At 39.2% G+C, this 19,505-nt stretch overlaps 1 protein-coding gene across 2 annotated transcripts in view; it reads right to left on the bottom strand.

Annotated features, from left to right (window-relative positions):
• RSU1 (Ras suppressor protein 1) overlaps nucleotides 1–19,505 on the bottom strand; it is a 110,190-nt gene that overhangs the window by 73,462 nt on the left and 17,223 nt on the right. For both annotated transcript variants that reach the window (XM_056336733.1, XM_056336734.1), the window contains exons 4-7: nucleotides 9,065–9,185; nucleotides 5,395–5,513; nucleotides 3,778–3,860; nucleotides 3,393–3,507 (exon numbers count right to left, since the gene is read on the bottom strand). In XM_056336733.1, coding sequence (XP_056192708.1) covers nucleotides 3,393–3,507; nucleotides 3,778–3,860; nucleotides 5,395–5,513; nucleotides 9,065–9,185 — 438 coding nt within the window. The remainder of the gene's footprint in view (nucleotides 1–3,392; nucleotides 3,508–3,777; nucleotides 3,861–5,394; nucleotides 5,514–9,064; nucleotides 9,186–19,505) is intronic.

Below are 19,505 nucleotides of genomic sequence, written 5' to 3' on the forward strand. Positions count from 1 at the left end.
TTAGCCACAACTTTGTGAATATTCTGCACTATATACTACTCTTACACTCCTGACATCACTAAGAAAATCTTTTGTGTGGCACATATGGGTCCACCCAGATGACCATACAATGAACTTAACACACCATCGATCTTACTAATCGCATCTGCCACTTTATGTGGTTCTTGTTTCTACTTGGCTTTCTTTCCAAACACTGTTCCAATTGTTAAATGGTCAGAATACAGAAAGTGACAGATTTAGTGCTTCCTTGGTAATTTATATAACTGACTGCAACTCTGTTGTTGCAGTGAATCATGATTTATTTGTCTCACAATGCAGCACATAACCTTTTAAATGCTAGCGAAAAAAATGCCAGTGCCTTCTTTAAAGTTTATATATGACTGCCCACCACCATGCCTCACGAACAGGGTTTTGAGAGACAAATGATAAAAATAAGCTGCAAATTCCACCCACCTACTCTTGGCCATTTCCTGCGTTCATCACTCACACATACTGTACTTACAGACAAGCACCCTCACCCAGAGCACCAGTGCACTCTTCTAGTCCCCTTGTTTCCTCCTCAGCAGGAATATTTTTCTTAAATTAGCAATAGATATTCTCTGCTAAACACAGAGAGAGATAATACTGATCTCCCCCAGGTCCCTTACCAGTGTGTGCCACGCTCAATCACATCAGGTGAAATGAAAAGCAGACTGAAGGGGTTTATTCATTGGTATGTCTCTCCATTCCAAAACTGTGATCCCAATGCCTGTCTGTGGCCTTTTCTCATACCCTGCTCTCCGTGCCTCCTCCTGCACTCGGTTCCACTACCTTTAACACCCAGTATAACCCCCCTGCTTCTCCTCATTCAAATACAGTTTCATTCTGTTGTTTTATATGGTGCCCATCTCCCTAACATCTATGACTCTATGATATCTAATGACTCACTGCTGTCCACCAGTGTCCAAACTAAACCAGTCAAAAGCCTTCAGCACCTTTAATTACAAAAGTGATAACGAGAAAGATTATTTACTTCAAAATGGAACAGCACTACCTCCAATTAATGAAAATAGGACCTGCTTATTGAAAAGTTATTTATCCAACATGCACAGCACAAACTTATTTTGATAATTTTCCTTAAATTATATTTAAAAAATTTAGGAACGAGAATTCAGCAGATAAAACTGGTTTTCCTTCAGATGGTAAGTATGGAATTAGCAGTCCACGCATTAGGGTGTGACACTTGCACACCACCTTTCACTGGCAGATTTTAACACTGTCTGCAAAGATGTGCTTCTCTAAATTGCCCTAGTTTGCAGAAGTGAACACAGGTCTGCAGAGATGAAGTGACTTTTCCAGTCATTCAACAGATTCATGCTTGCCTGTGGCCTGCTCCTACCTGATCTCAAACTAGCCCTCCAAAGCCCAGCCTGGTGCTCCATTTGCCAAAATCCCTTCCCTAAATATTTTGTCCAGATATTTAATGAACAAGCCAGGACATTGCTTTGCACAGTAAATACACATGCAAGTTCCACAAGTTACAAATCTAGACTTCAGTGTAACATCCTTTGGAAATATATCCCAAACTCTAGGTTATTTAAAATTCTTGAGATAGTTCTAGCACTATGCATGGCATAGATTGCAATAGAAATTACACCAACTGATCACAAATGAGGATCCTGGGTAAGATCATAAAACGAAGCACCGGTAAATTAACACATGAAAAGTATAATTTATAGAATAGCATTTGAGTAATAGAGAACAGAAGTGACAATTTAAACTATGTCAACGCACCTTATCCTGATCAGGTGGGGAAAAATTACAAGTCCTTTTTCTACCAGATTATGACATTGGTCTATAATGCAACAAACATTAACTAAAAGGAATAATGCTTCCCTTGACCACCCAGACTTTGCAGGTTTGGACAATGATGGTAAAACCATTTAAAGTCAATTTGCTGTTATGCTTCTAAGGCAGCAGCACATTTAGAACATTTAATTAGCCACAGAAGGCACTTCCACTTTCTGGACAAAAACAAAGCTATAATTTAAGAAGACAGAAAAGTACATGTACAGATACTACATATTCTGAAATATTATTACTGTTGAGAAGAGACTTTATAAATAAACATGACTACAACAAAAAGCTAAAGAAAGTATACCTGTGTCAAGGAATAAACATCTGAAATTAAGGAAACGAGAGCAACTTTCATCTGCTGGGGGGGGGGGGGGGGGCGCGCAGGGAAAGACTATTCATCATCATACAGTTCACTAGATTGATAAAGGCAAAAAAAAAAAAAAACCAGCATGGTGGGTAAGCAAACAGAGTCAAAACAAACATCTTCTCCCACTTCACAGAAAAAAAGCAGACACTTTCCTTGGCTGTATAAAGCAAAAGGCATACATTGCAGACTGTCACATTTATGCACACAGCTACCACATTCTCTAATGGGTTGAAGCAAGTTCTTATGACAACAAATAATTTTGCTTCATCATGCTAACTTCAGTCATATCCTTCTGAGTTTTGGGAACTCTTATGTGGAAGATATTAATAGAAATAAAGAAGCCTTATCTATCAATACACAATAAGAAGAAACGAGGAATAAACAATAAACCCTGTGTAACAGGTGTTTCAACAACAAATAATCAATGCAGCTATATTATTCCCAACACAAATATTTTTTAAAGATTGCCATAAAAGATCTGAAACCAAGTTTTTGCTTCAGGCAAACAGGGACAACTATTGAAGTTAACATCCCATCACAAAATGGAATACTGCAATGCAAATTGAGCAAAATCAATACTTAAGTTTCAAAGAAAAACTATAGGTTGAAAGAAGCCACTTGTATTTAAATGACCAATACCACAAATTCAAAGTACATCAATCAGCTCCCACTGCTTTAAGTGAAAAAGCTGTCAACTCATTATGAAAAGTAGGCTACTGAAACAGAAAACGGAAAAATTTTACTCTAGTTGAGCAAACTTCCACTTCTACAGGAACAGTCACAAAAAAGCTACTTATGCTGCTGTCATTTTTGCTTAATATAATTTTGGCTGATCCAAAGAGTGTTCTCAATCCCCAGTCAGAGACAAGAATAGCTTTGCAGACCAAATATTTATGATATGTTATATAAAGCAAGATGCCATATACAAATCGGCAGTCAGGTGTGCTAATACAGAAGGAAAACATAACATGTAAAAAACAAACAAAAAAAATACACATCTTCTGGCTTCTCCTGCATATCCGCTAGGAGTGACAATGTGAGTGTTTCTAAGCAGAAAGTAAATATTAGCAGCAATGATGACTGAAGCATAATCATTGCCTGGAGTTTAACAATTTGCTTCGTTTCAGAGAAACACAGTGCATCATTACCGTTATTATTCAAATAAATAAATGACCATCCATAGTCTTACCTAGTTCTGGGGGCAGCACAGTAAGACGATTTCCCTGGATATGAAGTTCCTTAAGCTGAGTGAGCTCGCCGATTTCTTTAGGCAGTGATATCAGGTCATTGTCTCTAAGACTCAGCTAAGAGTGAATATAAAGTTGTCAGAATAATTTTCAGTTACCATAAAGCAGCCTAAAACAGAGCACTACTCCCTCTGCCCCCACCTTTCTCATAAATGCCCAATTCTTCCAATTTATTTACAAGTGTCTGCTAGTAAACAAGAAACAGTTCCAGGTCTAGTGGTCTATTCCTGCAAACACACCCTACTACTCCTGAAATTGACTGGATTCTATTCCTACAAGTGTTGCAAAAGCAAATTGATTTTCCAGGAATTTAGATAAATTACTTACTATCTGCAACTTTGTGAGCTTCCCAATATCTGGCGGCAGGATTTCAAAATCGTTGTCACTTAGATAGAGTGCACGCAGGGTGGCTGCAAATTAAATAGCAGTATATAAACAGGGTGGCATATAACCCAACCATTTGAGATCTAATCAATAAAAAGGAGTCAGATTTGATTAATAACCCCGACTTGGTGAAAAGCCTTTGACATACCCAGGGCTCACAATAATAACAAGCGGGTCAAACTTAGATTTACTGGCTTATTGTACCTTCGGCGAGTTCAGGAAAACATCTATATTCAAAAGGACTGGCACAATTAACAATTTCTACAATAGTAGACTCTGGCAGGTTCTGGCATATAGTCTCAGTGCTCAGCTGGCAGAATACAGTCATTACTCTTTACCCCCAATTCTTATTATTACATCAATTTGCATCCTAAATGAACATTTTTTAAAAAAGTCATCTGAGTTTTTTGATAAATACACATCTCTGTTAAGCTCTATAGAAAGCACAGCCTAACACTGGAAAAGAGACCTTAGAAGAGAGAAATACAGAAGACTCAAACTGTATAATTTGTAATTTTCATGCTTAGTCTCTATGAAATTCACAGGAAAAGAGATGACTCAGCACAACCATGCAGCCTGCTATTATTGAACAAGCATACCTGACAGTTGCAGGGTGGGGGTGGGGAGTGGAATTTAAAATGGAGACTCACAGAGAACTGTTGGGTGCAGCTGGAAGGAAGGTGGTCAGGTCAGCAAAACCTCTCCTCCCCACCAGAGATCCCATTTGTCATGTGTAGTTTACTCCTCCTCCTCTTTTCATTTCATTAAATGTGACCGTTTTTAATAATGCTGACTTAAAAATTTCCCTCTGCCAGGTTACAATCATAAAATCTCTCAGACAGCAACACTCCTTCCTCTCTTCTTGCCTGTCACTTTTGCTGCTAAATGCACTGATCCTGAAGCCACCTCAGCACGGCATACTAAAAGACCAGTAAGGTAGCAGAATCACTGAAATCTAGAAAGTGCCAGAATTCAAGTTGCTCAGGCAACCGTAATGCAGCCCTTCTGCATGTATGCATTACGACACCTTTATTTTAACTCTCTGAGTGTGTATTTTTAATACGTGCAAAGGTCAGCTTAGCTCTACCATTCTTGTGCCGAGCTTTGCAATCTTAGCATATTTTTAAACACACTGGACACTTCAGCATCCATATTCTGATAGTTAAATAGTTAAAACTATTTCTGTAACAAACCATCACGAACACAGTCTTTCCAGAGTCAACACACAACAGCTGCCTTCCAAAACAGTTTACTTTCCCCTCAGGCTTGCAGGCTTCCATGAAGTTTTAACAAAGCGTGGGACCCAAGGAAATACCACTCAAAGGAAAACTAATATACTATTACTAACCAAGTCTTCTCATGTCCAATGGTGTCAGGTGACTGTATATCAGTGAAAAATACTGCTGGGCTAGGTAGAAATATTCAAGAGATATTCAAATAAAAACATAAATATCAGGAAAATTCTGTTGGAGTTTGGTCTCCATCAAATATATTTCAACTGCAGAAAAAAAAAGCACCACATCATGAAGATATGTTGAGGTTTTTAGAAAAGTTTCTTACTCAGATAGAAGAAGTTTCCTGGTAGAGAATTTTCATTTAAGTTGTTGTAAGTCAAGTCAAGAACCTCTAGAGCTGGTAAAGAGCCAAATCCCCTTGGCAAGGTGTTTAACCTGTTCATGCTGTAGGTGAAGAAGAAAAAACAGAACATGACATCAGTATTCACTTCATCTAGTAGGAGTAACACAGGCAACAAGAGTTTCATTGCTAAAAAAATGCTGTCTACACCAAGCTTCTCTTTTGTTTTGAAAAGGGGTTGATGCTATACGATACTGAGCAAGCCTTTTGCAACACAGACCTTTTTCTATCTCTTGCTCCCATAAACATGCCCAAAACTTACGCACTCATAAGGGATCCTCTCTGTTATGTCAATCAACAGCCAGACAGGGAACACGAAGCAGTAGGGAGAGGTGTCACAGTGCTATACTCAGCTTAAACAGTGCACCACAGAGAAAGCTAGTCCTTGGCAGATGAACTATCCTCTAGCTAAACCACAAAGTACCTTTTACACATAATCTTGACCATCTCCCATTCTGCTGTACCACATATTTCTTCCCCATGGTACCAAAACCAAAGAGGAATACCTCAGCTGCATGGTAGTATGTTTAATGATAATTGCTGCTCAAAGCCCTTCTTAGGAACAGCAAATTTGTGTCACTAGATAACTAATGATGCACATGGAGCATGAAGTAAATAAAAAGTTAGTCCTCTGACTGATGAGGCTTCCTCTAAATTTAGCTCTTTCAGCCAGTCTTGGAGGGTTTAGGATAGCAGTTCCCATGGGCAACAGCTGGAAGAACATGGGGAAAGCTCACAGAAGAAGAAGGTTTCTCTGATAACCTGGAACAGACAAGCTACAGAAAACAGTAACTTTTCTGTGACCTCAAAGGGCTTGACCAAGGTGATCCAGATAAATCACTAGAGCTGCTGCAGTGAGGAAGAAAGCCAAGAAGATTATATTCATAGAAACTTACTGTTTGTGTATGAGCTGGAGCTCTGGCTCCTTATCACTTGAACAGAAGAGAACTACCAGCTTATTCACACTGTCCCTATTGCATGTACACCAAACATATAGCTTGCATGTATGGATCTTGTTTGGGTTGTCATCTGGGTTTGAAAGTCAAACAGAGAAGATGGGCATCTTCAGGAAGAGCATGTACAGGTAGCTATTTTGAAGAACTGGATTTTATTCTTGTGTGGTGATTGGAAACAATCATGACCTTTCACGTTATCCCTAAATGTATTTCGGATTTGACTCCTCTTCTGATGCTAAAGTGATAAAGAGCAATAGCCACAAATGAACTCAAGAGGAGAGGTAATGTGAATGTATGAAGCACGATGTAACACTAAAAACTATGAAAATTCAGGTCGAAGTATGGACAAAGTTAGGCGCCCAAAAGTACAAAGACTTTTGGCTCTTATCTCTAGGACCTTCCCTCCCCTATGCAACGTTTGTCAAACACTGTCCTATACTATGAAATACATCTGTAGGCCAGTTAATAAGCCCATCTTCTAAAAGCTCTTTGAACACCGAATTAAATACAAGAGCAGCTGCACCTCCAGCTAGGCATGATGACTACACATCCACGTGAGCAAAGGCAGAAGAACACACAACATCTTTCACAGACAGATACTAACCTCACCTTTCCTCTCCCACTTTTGCATAAGCCAGCCCCTAAACTAGAACCTGGATATCAGCTCTCTGTAGCTAAATTCTAAATGAAGTCATCTTCCTCCTCATCCCCCTGCCAGGGACATGCACATAGTATTACTGTTGTAGCTGTAGCTGTTAAAATACAGAAAAGCATTCTCCACTATCGCTACTGCAGACTTGTCACTGTGTTTCAAATAGGAAAGCAGCTCGATGGCCTTCCCTTTTGTAAGCAAGGAACACTGAGAAAGAGCATTCTCCCTGTTGACAACAGGCAGAATGGTATCTATTCTTTGGCACTGAAGAAGAACCAGCTGAAAGTCTCTGCCCAGCACTATTCAGCCCTACAGAAGCTCAAACACTGTGCTTGTGCCACAGAAACTGTACCACATCTGCCTTCCAAATTTTATTTTTATTTTTTTTAAAGTTTTCAGCACTACAGCACACCTTCCCTCTTTTCACCCCACCACTTGACCCTTCTGCACCAAAATCCTCTCAAAAATAATCCATGCTCTTATTCAATCTTCCCCTCTGCCCCAGAGGGCTGTTTTGATGCATGCACAACGCACTGCAGATGACAAGAGGGTTTCTGGGCTGCCCCTCGGCAAACTACTAGGGCAGAACAGTTTCCTCTTCACTGACTCCAATGACCTCTGAAGCAGAACCCGTTTTGCAGAGCTAAGGCAGGGCTGTAAATTCTGAGCCTGGAAGATAATGGCTAAGGAGAGGATTAAGAAGGAAGAGCATTTAATCTGCAAGACCTTGGACCACAAGGCAAAGGTGGCAACTGTGGTTCCAGACCTAAATGTCTGTTGGTCTTAAGCCCAACTGGACTTTTGCACTCTATTTTCCATTAATGAATACCAGTATTTGAACGACACTAACATTTGTCACTGCTTTAATCCATGGAGAGCGCCCAACTCCTTCCTCCCTCCATACACTGCAACACTTTTATATGCCATCCCAAAAAACACGGATTCAACCCCCAAGATATACAGAATCCTGATCATGAATTAATATCTGCTCTGATAAGCAACTCCAGGTTCAAACACATACTAAGGCATGCTAGACATCTAGAGTGACCAAATAAAGACCAGAGAAGACAGATCATCATGGAAACATTTATTGGCATTCCAACAGTTCAAGATGCAAGTCAATTATCAGCACTTTACAAAAGTATCTAAAGCAGCATACACAGAGCCTAGCCAAAATAATTTGGTATTTAAAAACAGTAAAAAAAATCCTCAGGTGTTCAGAAGTTGGAGTTTATAAAATACAAGCATTCTTTCTATGAGAAGCCTATAAAGCTAAAGCTTACCCCTACCAGTGCTTTTGCACTTTAATAGGACCAGTTAGTTCTCAGAAGGTTCTGTGCTTCACATTTATTTTCTTAGTAATTCAAGAAAGTCTTCTGCAGCTGTAGTTATTATAAAGTATCACCAACTCTACTGGAATATAGTATCTGAACACTTAACAGGAATGCCTTTGGCTCAAATTCAGTCAGTACGAGCTGTTTACATTAAATGTGCACCACATTTAAAGATTTGCTGCCTCTTTTTCAGGTCTAATAGAAATTGAAACGTCTTTAATCCCGAATTTGGGACTTTGAAATTAAAATCCTAAATTAACATGGAAAAATTAGTATTCAGTTTCTTCTGCTTTGTAAAAAAAAAAAAAAAGAAAAAGAAAAAGAAGAACTGAAAATAGAGCCTGGAGAATTAAACACAGTTTCTAGGGAAGTAAGATTCAATAATTGTTAAATTTGACTTCAATGTTAGATCAATGCGAGTTGCTGTTGCACTTAAATGGTTATCAGTATATCAGAGTAAGTGCTTGATCACTTTTAAGTATCCGATTATCCAGGACAATAGCTAAACACTCCGAAGCTGTAATTGCCAAATTATCCTCACAAACACTCTCAAAAAGAAACTCTAGTAGCAAAAAGTAAGAAGTTCCAGGTTCAGTTGCAAGAACATTTAACAGTATTTCTATTACAGCAAATTTTTGCATTAAGATACGCACCCAAGATTCAGGTGTTTGAGCTTCTGAAGGCTGCTAATCTGTGTAGGCAGTTCCTCAATCTGGTTGTTGAAGAAGTTAAGGACTTCTATGTTTCTGAGGTCTGCGATGTTTGCTGGCACAGCTGTGGGAAAGTTTTCACAGTGAGAGACTGCATTTAGAGCAAGCTACCTAGACCACAGACACCCTAATAACACCTGTCTTTTGCTCTGTTTGTGCAGTGGCTGACAGTAAAAACAACATCTAATAGTTAATGCAATTAAAGCAAGGTCTATACCAAAAAAGCCTCCTATCTAGAATCTGTTCTCATTGCTGAGGGCAGTCACTTTGCACTCTTCAGAAAATTACTACCAGTATTGTAAGGTATTTTGATGAACAAAGACCACGTAGATCGAGACAAGGACAACACATGCTCTCATAGATTAGCAAAGAGAAGCAAGCCGTCCTCTGAGTTCACGTAGAACAGACAGGTCTCAAAAGAGCAGAGTCCAAGACTCAGATCATTTCATTATGAGCTGGAAAAGTGAATGATACAAGTAGTTACACCGAGACAACAGTTTTAATGGAAGACTTCAACAGAAAATATGAAATAAAAATTCATTTTTAGCAATGACCCATTCTGCTTACTGCTTAAATAATCTAGTATCCAAGTCCTTATCCATTCAATAGACAACAGAATTTATAAAAAAACCTAAGTTCAGCCCTAAAAGATGAACTGTTTAGCCAAACCCATTTTCAGTTACATCCCACGAGTGGATAATTAACTGATCAATACACATACATGGCTACATTGAATTACCAACACATCAGTATCTGGTTATAACCTAGAAAGATGAAAAAATCAGGCAGAAATAATACAAGTACGCCTGTGCAAATGAGGTTAAAAAGCTAATCAGATTTGCATCTTTTCCCCCTTAAACTCAGTGAGATTCAAGCACACAGCTGAGGTTGACATAAAAGGAGGTTGGCAAATCACCTGCACTGAAGCTTGCACCTGTGTTCAATATTCACCTTGGTTCAGTCTCAACTTTGACTGTATCAGGAACTCATAGAGCGCGCATCTAAATTATTAGAAGTTTTTATGAGGCTATGATTTTCTTTTATTTGTTGGCATAAGGCAATCTCAGTCTTAAAATGGAGTCAGTAATATTTACAAAGCAGAACATTATAGTATGTCACATTTACTGGATAAGTCTAATTACACTGTGAACAATAACAGGATCTCTAACAAACACTCTAATTACACTACATAAATATTACTGTTGAGGGTCATATTCATTGCAGGAGATTTTTAGCAGACTTCTTTTTACAAAGTCATTAAGGCAAATCTGAACATTTAAAAGCCCTCCCTTTGCAGTATTTTCCAACTGGTCCCTGCGTATCTGTCACTCAGTGATAGCAAGGATTATGTGCCTTCAGAAAGTAAAAGGTAATGTACTACTACTGTTGTTTTAAATTATTCCCTGACAGAAGTTAACTGAGGATTTTAATTGACATAATTCAACTGTTTCCTGCCTCAATATTTCACCAGAGCAGTAATTACCAGTATTAAAATGTTTTCCATTCAGAAACTAGACTTTATAATTTGACTTTGATGAGATGCAATGGACTGGCAATCCATGTTTCTACTTTCCTTAAACAGATAGTATGCTTATGCAAGTCTAGGAGTCAGAAGTACTAGTAAATACAGGGTTTAGTTTAGTCGAAACAATGCAGAGAACAAATTCTCAATTCAACAGTTCTCCTGAAGTTACATTGTTGATGCAATTAATAAATATTTGGAATGAAGGTTTTTGCCTTTTTGACAGTGTAAGAGATTACATTCCTAGAAAAAACAATGCAACTTAACATTGCAAGTTATGCTAAATGTAATGCACAGCTCTACTGTGGGAACACTGAAACAAGAGCCTGACATTCAGGAGGCCAGACTCACCAAACTTGCTTGCAAGTCAGCTTGGCTGCCTGCATGTCAGCTCTGTATTTCAGTTATTCAGGCTGAACACCATCACAAGATGATAAAGAAATTCAGCTGTTATCCAAGACACTGAAATTTCTCAAAGCCAACTAAAAAAGGTACATCTTACACCAAGGACAATACTGTCACTACAAAGCCCACGAAACTTTCTTGATCTTGCAGTGAGGCCAGACTACAGACTCTCCCAGACTAGAGAGTTTTTCAGTGCTGCCTGCCCTCATGCGAGGAAAGCCAGCAATACCCAACCTTCGTTTCAGTTGAATCAGTGTTGGTTAATGGGCACCTTACATTTAGTCAGTCCTATTCAGAGGGGATTTATTTACCCAACAACCTCTTGCATTATGGAGTAGCAGCAAAGCTGTTCTACATCTGTGAACAGACCACGAGATGGAGACCAGTACCCTTCAGGCAGCCTGACTGAGCCCGAACAGTAAGTGACATCAAAGGAAAAAGCTTAACCCAGTTACTGAGCTACCTTGAACTAGCAACGCCAATTTAGCGGATGTGTCCTTTCAAATACCTGTCCAAACCAGCTTGTTTCCCCACTTAAGAATAAATGAACTCTTAAGCTTCTACCTCGCTTCTGACTTAAGCTAGGAGACTGTGGAGACAGGAAGAATCGTTTCAAGGAAGAAGGTGAACAGTCGTTTTAGTCATTAAAACAAACAAACAAAAACAAACACCCAACCAAACCACCCATGAAACAATCCAAAAATCCCCATGAAACTACCCAGAAAAAGATGATACCTAGACATCAAGCAGACTGCATCCAGAGATCTGCTCATGAAGATTACACCTGTACTGAATATGCCAGCATCAGAGAAAACCCTATTTTCAACGTGTTACTTACACAGCTCAAGAGTCTCAAATTCTACCTGCTCATCCCACTTGCAAACACAGGGCAAAAACTCTACTTCCATTGGCTTGTTTATCACAGTTTTTTAATTTGGGTTGCTTTTGTCAGGGCACAGCTATGAGTAAGTGTCCCTAGCGAACAATAGGAGCTGTGTCCTTGCACACTGTCTGCAAAGTTTCTGATATATCTGTATAATTCCCACATACTGTACTTCACATTGTGAATCACACTTAGGATACTTTATATTATTATTTTCTTCAAGCTATACTGAAAGCTGCATGGGTAAGCAGGCCAAGATGAGAAAAAGGCTGAAAATTTAGTAAAGGATTTGGATGAAACATTTTGTGTCTCACCCTGTTAAATCAAAATAAAAAGCCCCATTCCACAACCGTATTTTTTTGTTTGGATGGAGGGGCTAGAGCTATTTAATGAGAAGGAAAACCCAAAGAGTAGGTCAAGACCAGGCTTGCAGTAGGGGAAAGAGGACTTTTTCCTGTTAACAGCTTATTTTCCGGTTCAACAATTCAGATTTATTTGTAATATGAATTAATGCTCTCTGGGATTCAAAGAAAAACAGAAGACCGAAATTAACTCCTGTACTGGACTGGCAGATAAACTGTGCAGTTTCAGTACCTTCAGATCTAAAGATCAGTAGTGGTCAAGCAAAGTTGGCTAGGCATATAATGTTCTCTGGTTTGAACTTTACATGACTAAGTGCACCCCGACTACCATCCTACTGTTATGTTGCAAAATTCTTCCCAGATACATAGCAGACTGCCAAATACCAAGAAATTTGTGTTCTGGCAATACCGAATTCCACTCGAGTCACCTTCTCATGATGAGCTGTGAGAGTGAACTGTCAGCATCCTGGTTCCATTCACCCACATATTTACAGTACGATCCACAGTGTCTTAACAACTCTTTTAAGACCATCTGCTGCCCAGTGTCATTAACAACTAAACTCCCCCTCAGCAAATGCTAGTAAAATTTGGCAGCCCAATGCCTTTGCATTCTCCTGTGAAGCTTCAGTCACATCATGAAGCCCCATTCATATTAAGTCTCACTTCACAAGACCAGGAACAGATTCCTTCCCCTTACTCAATACTGGAAATTGCAGGCAGGGATTCACTATGAAAGCTGTAGAATTCACCTTGATTTCAACAGCTTGGGTGAAAATTAAAGAGAGGGTATACAGGCTGCACACCAAGGAATAACAAGACTTCGTTCTTGCTCCCGGAAATAAGGACTGGCAACTTGTTATACTTCAAAGCATTTAAAAACAAATAGGCTCTTTTGCCCTGAAGTTAGTGGCAATGCTTTAGGCACTAAAATAGTTTCTCATCAGAGCAGCATTTCACTCAAGGCAACTTACTACATTTTATTCCTATACTAGCAGCCACTGTTCAAAAGTTCTGATACTATTTCCAAAACATAAGAAGGATTAAATGCTGCTGTTCAATGCCTATGTAACTCCACACCTAACCATCCTGGATCTGGACTAAGGTCCTCTCTCCACATCAAGAGCCAGAAGCGAACCCTAGACACCTATCTTTACTAGAGGTCTGATGTTGCCCTGTGTTGGAGAACAGATACTGGGTTAGATGTTCTTTTTATTTGACAGATCTATCACGCAGAGCAAAATGCTAAGAACATTTAAATCCATTAAAGCAGCCTGGGGTTAAGTGTCTCAGATGTAACCCCTTCCCATAAAGCAGGAAGGCAAATGGCTCTCGTACTACTATGTAGAACTGACATCTAGATCCAGCTCCTTTTGTATACCCCACCTCTGACAAAGGAAGAAGAACACAGAAAATGGAAGAGAAGAAAAGGAGGCACATTTTTTCCCCTCCATTTCCACTCTGCCACTCTTTAGTCATTTGCCTAGGTTTCAATAAAACTCTTCTTGTGGTGGCAGGTCCCTTCATACAGCTGAAAATGCACAGGCTTCAGAAAGTATTTCTGCAAATGATCTCCAGGATTATTTCTCTTAAAGCTTCTGCGAAGCACTGGAAAACAACAGGAATTCTCACAAAAAGTTTCAAAAGTAAACAAACTTAGGTGTTTGCAAGATTAAGTCCCGATATGATTTTCATCTAAAAGATGAAATCTAGTCTGTTTTTTTGTATTTAGTAGGGACCAACATGAAATCAAACATTTCTGAAGACACTCTTAATAAGAGACCCCTATCAAAATTTCCTTTACAATTTAAAAACAATTAAAAATATAAAACATTTTAGACAGGAAAGCTCAGATTAAAAACATGGTAAGAGTCAATAAACTACCAAACTGGACAAATGAAATTATTTAGTAAAATTGTAAATCTCCATGAGGGGAACACATAGTATGTAAACAGAGTTAAACATTTCAGTTTGTTTATACCTTAACACTGAACATTCAAGATAAACATTATCCCATTGCTGCTTGGAAAACGGTATCTGTCATACCTACCTATTCATAAAAGTGTCCGTGAGTAAGCTTACGAGCTCCTCAATAAATAGGATTCAAAGGCTACAGAAAACCTGCCATTGAATGCAATGGGTTTTGAATCAGGCACCAAGTTAAATGAGAAGGTTCATTATTTAAAATATGATTAGTTTCTTTAGCATCCACATCTTTAGAAACTTTAAGCTGCAGAATTCCGGGTTTTTTTCAGAATGTTTCTTTAGTTAATGAAGTAATTTTGCAGAAGCTAGGAACATGACGTTCAGTAGTACTCCAAACCTTTACAGGTTCTAGGGGAATATTTTTCCAGAAGAGCTATTAAAATAGCACTACTTGTCACAGAAGAGATTTATAAGACTATGCCAGTTTCTCATTAAGCTGTTCCACTTAAAAGCTGGTCAAGAGTTACACAGAGCAGAGAACCCAGCACAGACATTTGAGAGTCCTATCAGTTCAGTGTAGATCCCAGTAAGGTTTTTCTTGCCAAGAATGAAAAACTGGTTTCTTAAGCCTAAGGTAAAACCTGTGGGCTGTACAATATAATCAACCCACTTCTGCAGACTGTTGCTAAATCCAGTTAGTATCAACAGGAACTTTTCATGAGTAAGGATCCCTTAGAGTAAAGGTCATAAAGACATGAAATGTTACTCACAATTCTTGGGGGAGGAAGAATTTAGAATACTAAATATATAATGCGTTCTGTGCATCCAATATAAGTGTACTCTTAGAGCTGGAGTCACGTTTAGATTAATTTGACAAGGGTTCTGTTATACTAAGAGAGAAGCAATCAGCTTCACCGAAATGCAAGAGGAATTAGCAGAGGGAGAACACAACAGTTTTCATTTTAAATATTCATAGGCATGCTGATATCATACTTGGCAGTTAACTGGAGAGAATCCTGATCCCAAGCGAAGCATACAGTACTTAATTTACACATTATGAAGTTCAAATTTCCCCTTTTGCCCTCCTTACACCCTCTTCCAAAGATGGATACTAGCCTTCCTCACACTGAACACATTAAAAACAGACTTGCCTCCTTAATCTTCAGCCCTTTCCAGAAACCAGTAGTGTCCTTTTTTGCAATTATCCACAGAAGCACTGCAGTTATGAAAACGTTCTTATGAACATGTTTAAATTATACTATAGCTCACTGACGTGCTCCTGTGCTAACAAAGCCATTTATCAATAAACAGTCTTAATTTACAAGTCGGAGTCTAAGGAGAAGTGCTGTGAACACAAGAAAGGCTGAGACAAGACTGGGAATCAAGTGACATCTAGTGAAGACAAAGGACAAATCTGTTCTCAGAGAAGAAAGCTTAAGATGCACAGTTTGGAGAGAAACACTAGAAACCAGGGGCTGAGGGTAGGAAGGGATTACTAGGTTGACAACACATCACTTAACAGTAAAGAACTGAATCCATACCAAAATAGCTCACAAAAAATCTTGTGTTTGTTAGCTTTCTTGCAGCAGTAAGGAACAGTACTGTTCAGGTGAAGACAAATATAAAAATGTGGTTATAACCATGCCCCTTCATTTCTACAAATAATTTTGAAGAAAACAGAGTATTAGCCAAACTTTTTGAATTAGTGTGACATGCAAGTACTATAGTAGATCACAGCATCTTTAGCTTCAATTATTGTTTTGCGAGGAGTGCACAGTTCTGCCAGGATGCTTTGCTACTTCAGGGTTTTTTTTCCTCCTGACATCAAAGTATGTAGTACACCATGCAAAAAGCTGAAGAACACAGGCTACATCCCCTTGTTACAGGTCAGATCATCTGTATGTGTTGATATTTCAACAGCAGGGAACGGTTAAGAAAAATAACTTCCGCAGGACTTTAGAACTTCAGCTGATAGTGTTAAATTGAGATTTATTATTAGGCTTCCACCAAATGCAATTACAAACGGTCTCACTAAACCTGTGAGTCTCATTCAGGTGTTCAAGTTGTTTGAGCATGGTCTTTTCAGAGTTTCACACTACTGCACAGTAGCCAGTTTTAGGTAAATCAAACCAGCTGAAGTTCAGCATGTCTATCTTTCCCTCTCTCAATATTCTCTTTATATCAGTCTATTCAGCGTGTTTTCTGCAGTTTACGAGAGGGACTAACCAAATATGCCCTTTGAACAGGTATTATAGGTTACCCCTCACAGGACAAGGTCACCACCCTATTATGCAGGAATACCAACGTACTTGTGTGCTTAGCAGTGCTTGTTTACAAAATCCTGCTTTCCCTGTACCTAACAAGTAGTCTGTAATTTCCATTCATTTTATTGGACAATATTCGTAGTTTATGCTTTTTATACTACTGAGAGGTTTTTAAGAACTCCCATAGGACTATTTTTCACTGCCACTTTAGATCAACTGACTCTTCCCCACCCCCCCCACCCCCAGACTGCCATGCTGACACCGTTTATCAGACACCAACCTGTCCTTTAAGCACAAACACAGGAACAGGCTGTAGTAAAAAAGCTCCCTGCTCAAAAGCAAAGTCAGCACGTGTGTTTACACATGATGTTCTTGTTCCAGCACTCAGAGCCGAGAATGAACTAAACTCCCTCCCTAGTTTGGCTCCCTATACCCAGTACTTAAAGCCACTTCTTCCAGTCTGTATGGTACAGTCTTCCCCGTGCCTCTATGTTAGCCGATTCCAGGTTTCAGCTGACTATACATTTCATTTCCAGCTACAGCAGATACTCCTCCTAGACAAGAGAAACCACATTAGCACAAATTGCCCATCCTCAGATAGAGATCAGGGAATTATTTCATCCTAAGGGTTCTTTTGCTCTACAGTATTTTTGAAACAGAGCACTAACGGAAAGAGTAAGAGGCCAGATAGGTGAGTGGTCTGAAGGGAAATACTGTCGTTATCCACTTCAAGCCAACACACCGAATCACTAGAACAAAAAGAACATATAGAAAATAGAGTACAAAACCAAGTATACAAAACTAAATCCAGTTCCCCTCAACCTAGACCAAATCCGCTTTCTCACATCTTTCTCACATCATTAGCAACAAAAAAAATTCCACTTGGCTTGTTAGTAAATTCTTTAAAATGATACAAAATTAAACTTTTCAATGAAGCGAGTGCACTTGTGCAACATTCACTAGCTTTGAAAATGCCAGCTTCAAAATAGTCTGTATCTGGCAAGAGGTTTTCCAATAATTCTTCACTATAACCTGTACGTACACATCGAGAAAGATCATTTATATGGGGCTTCCACAACAAAAACTGCAGCTATTTTAAGCCACTGGGAGATAAGTAAAGACACAAAAAGTTTACAGTAGAACATGTCAAAACATTAAGACTTACAAAAAGGAGTTAATATGTTTGCAGATGCCTTTTAATAAAAGAAGAACAACAGCTTCTGAAGAGCTATATTAGAGACAAGTGATTTGTGTCTAGTGCTCTGTTTAGTATGTATACTTACTTATGATGCAAAACTGACTTTGTTGCCATACGGCACAGACTTTGACAATTTAGTTTATGCATAAATTGGGGTAGTTTCAGCATGCAATCTTTATACCAGTACAGAACAAAACTCTCTCAAATTTTTCTGCTTCATTCTCCCAAAGCTTCTTAAAACTAAAGTTTATATTTAAAGCTAAAATACTCTACCATCTGTACTTTCTCAGAACCAAAGGTTTAGGTTTTTTTCCAGGGAGAAAAGAAAAAAGCTAACAAGGCATTTAATCTAAACATTTGCGTAGAACTCAGATGTCACAAATTTAGTAAGGCGTATGTATAGGGAACTCTTTTTTTCTCTCCTCATGTCCCGCCTGTGCACTGCACTCGAAGATATTTCCCTTTAGAGATTACTGCACCAGAAGTAAGAAGTAAAAACAAATCAAAATATGTAACAAAAATGAAAGGCTTACAGTTAATTTAAAGCCCCACTCCCAAGCAGAGCTGAGGCGCCACTGTCAGGCAGAAGTCTTGTGCTTCGGACACAGGCCTTGTCTCGCTGTGCAGATAGCTTACTTGCACCATTCGGGGGTATATCATGTCAGTCCAACAGTGTGGAATGACTTACCAGAAGGAAGCAGAGGCAGAAGTGAAGTAGAGGACAATGCAAGAGACAAAGAGTATATGGGCAGCTAGTTCCCTCCAGAAGTCAGCAAGTTTGCTATATAAATAACTTGATAGCAGGCAAAATGTGAAGTGTCAGACAATACCAGTGGGAGACACCACAACACATTTCAGCAGGCTGGAGAAGACAAAGGAGCTAGACTGGGAAGGAATTCAGGACAAACAGATGCAATGTTGCTAACTGTCTTTGGACTACCTCCAATAGATCTAGGTATACACTACAGGGAGAAAGGTGACTTATAAAGGAGATGCCCTCGTATAAAAATGACACCACAGGATTTTAGTAGCATGTTAAGTAAGATCAAGGACATAGTCAAGAGGGTTAACAGCAATGAAGGGACAAGCTTCTGTGCTGGTCACAGGCACAGAGCTAGACAATTTAGAAGGAGATGCTAGAGCAAAGCAGCAGTAAACTGTGACTAGGGGAGAAAAAAAAAAAGGGGCGGGGATAAAAGTTTTGAACTGCTCTGCTGGAAGAAGGCAAAATGTACAAGGATGATAAAGGGTGACTGCGTGGCTGTCAAAGGAACATGATCAATAAGACACAGCTATTCTGACAGGATCAGAAAGTGAACTCTGAAACAAAATTCAGGTGTGGAAATGGGAACCAGAAGCAAAAAAACCCTAACGGATCACCTCACAAAAAGGAAAGGACTAAAGATATGTAAAGCATTACACCTGGGAATCAAGCCAGAAGCAGTGGAAAGAACAGAGGACAGTACAGGACAGCAGCTCAGAGGAACGGCAGAAGAGGACAAACAACATGACATCAGGTAATACAGGGGAAATTTGAGGAAAAAATAGTTGTTCCCGATCTCTCGTCATTCAGACATTTTATAACATTAGGCAAGGAATCAGAGCACGAGAGCAAAAGAATAGAAAAATAGTCAGGAGTGAGCGATGAATAGCAGACAACTTTTGAGAACATTTAAAGGCAGTACAAGATTACGGCGAAGCTGGCAAGCACAGGATCACCTGAGGTTAAGGAGACCAAGGAGAACAGCAAAAACTGAGCAGCTGTCCACCACCAACCACCAGGCAGGCTGATTGCTACCGGGAGCGTTTAGCGTCTTCCCACCAAAG

This window comes from Falco biarmicus, chromosome 4, assembly GCF_023638135.1.
Source record: "Falco biarmicus isolate bFalBia1 chromosome 4, bFalBia1.pri, whole genome shotgun sequence".
NCBI classification, from domain to species: Eukaryota; Metazoa; Chordata; class Aves; order Falconiformes; family Falconidae; genus Falco; species Falco biarmicus.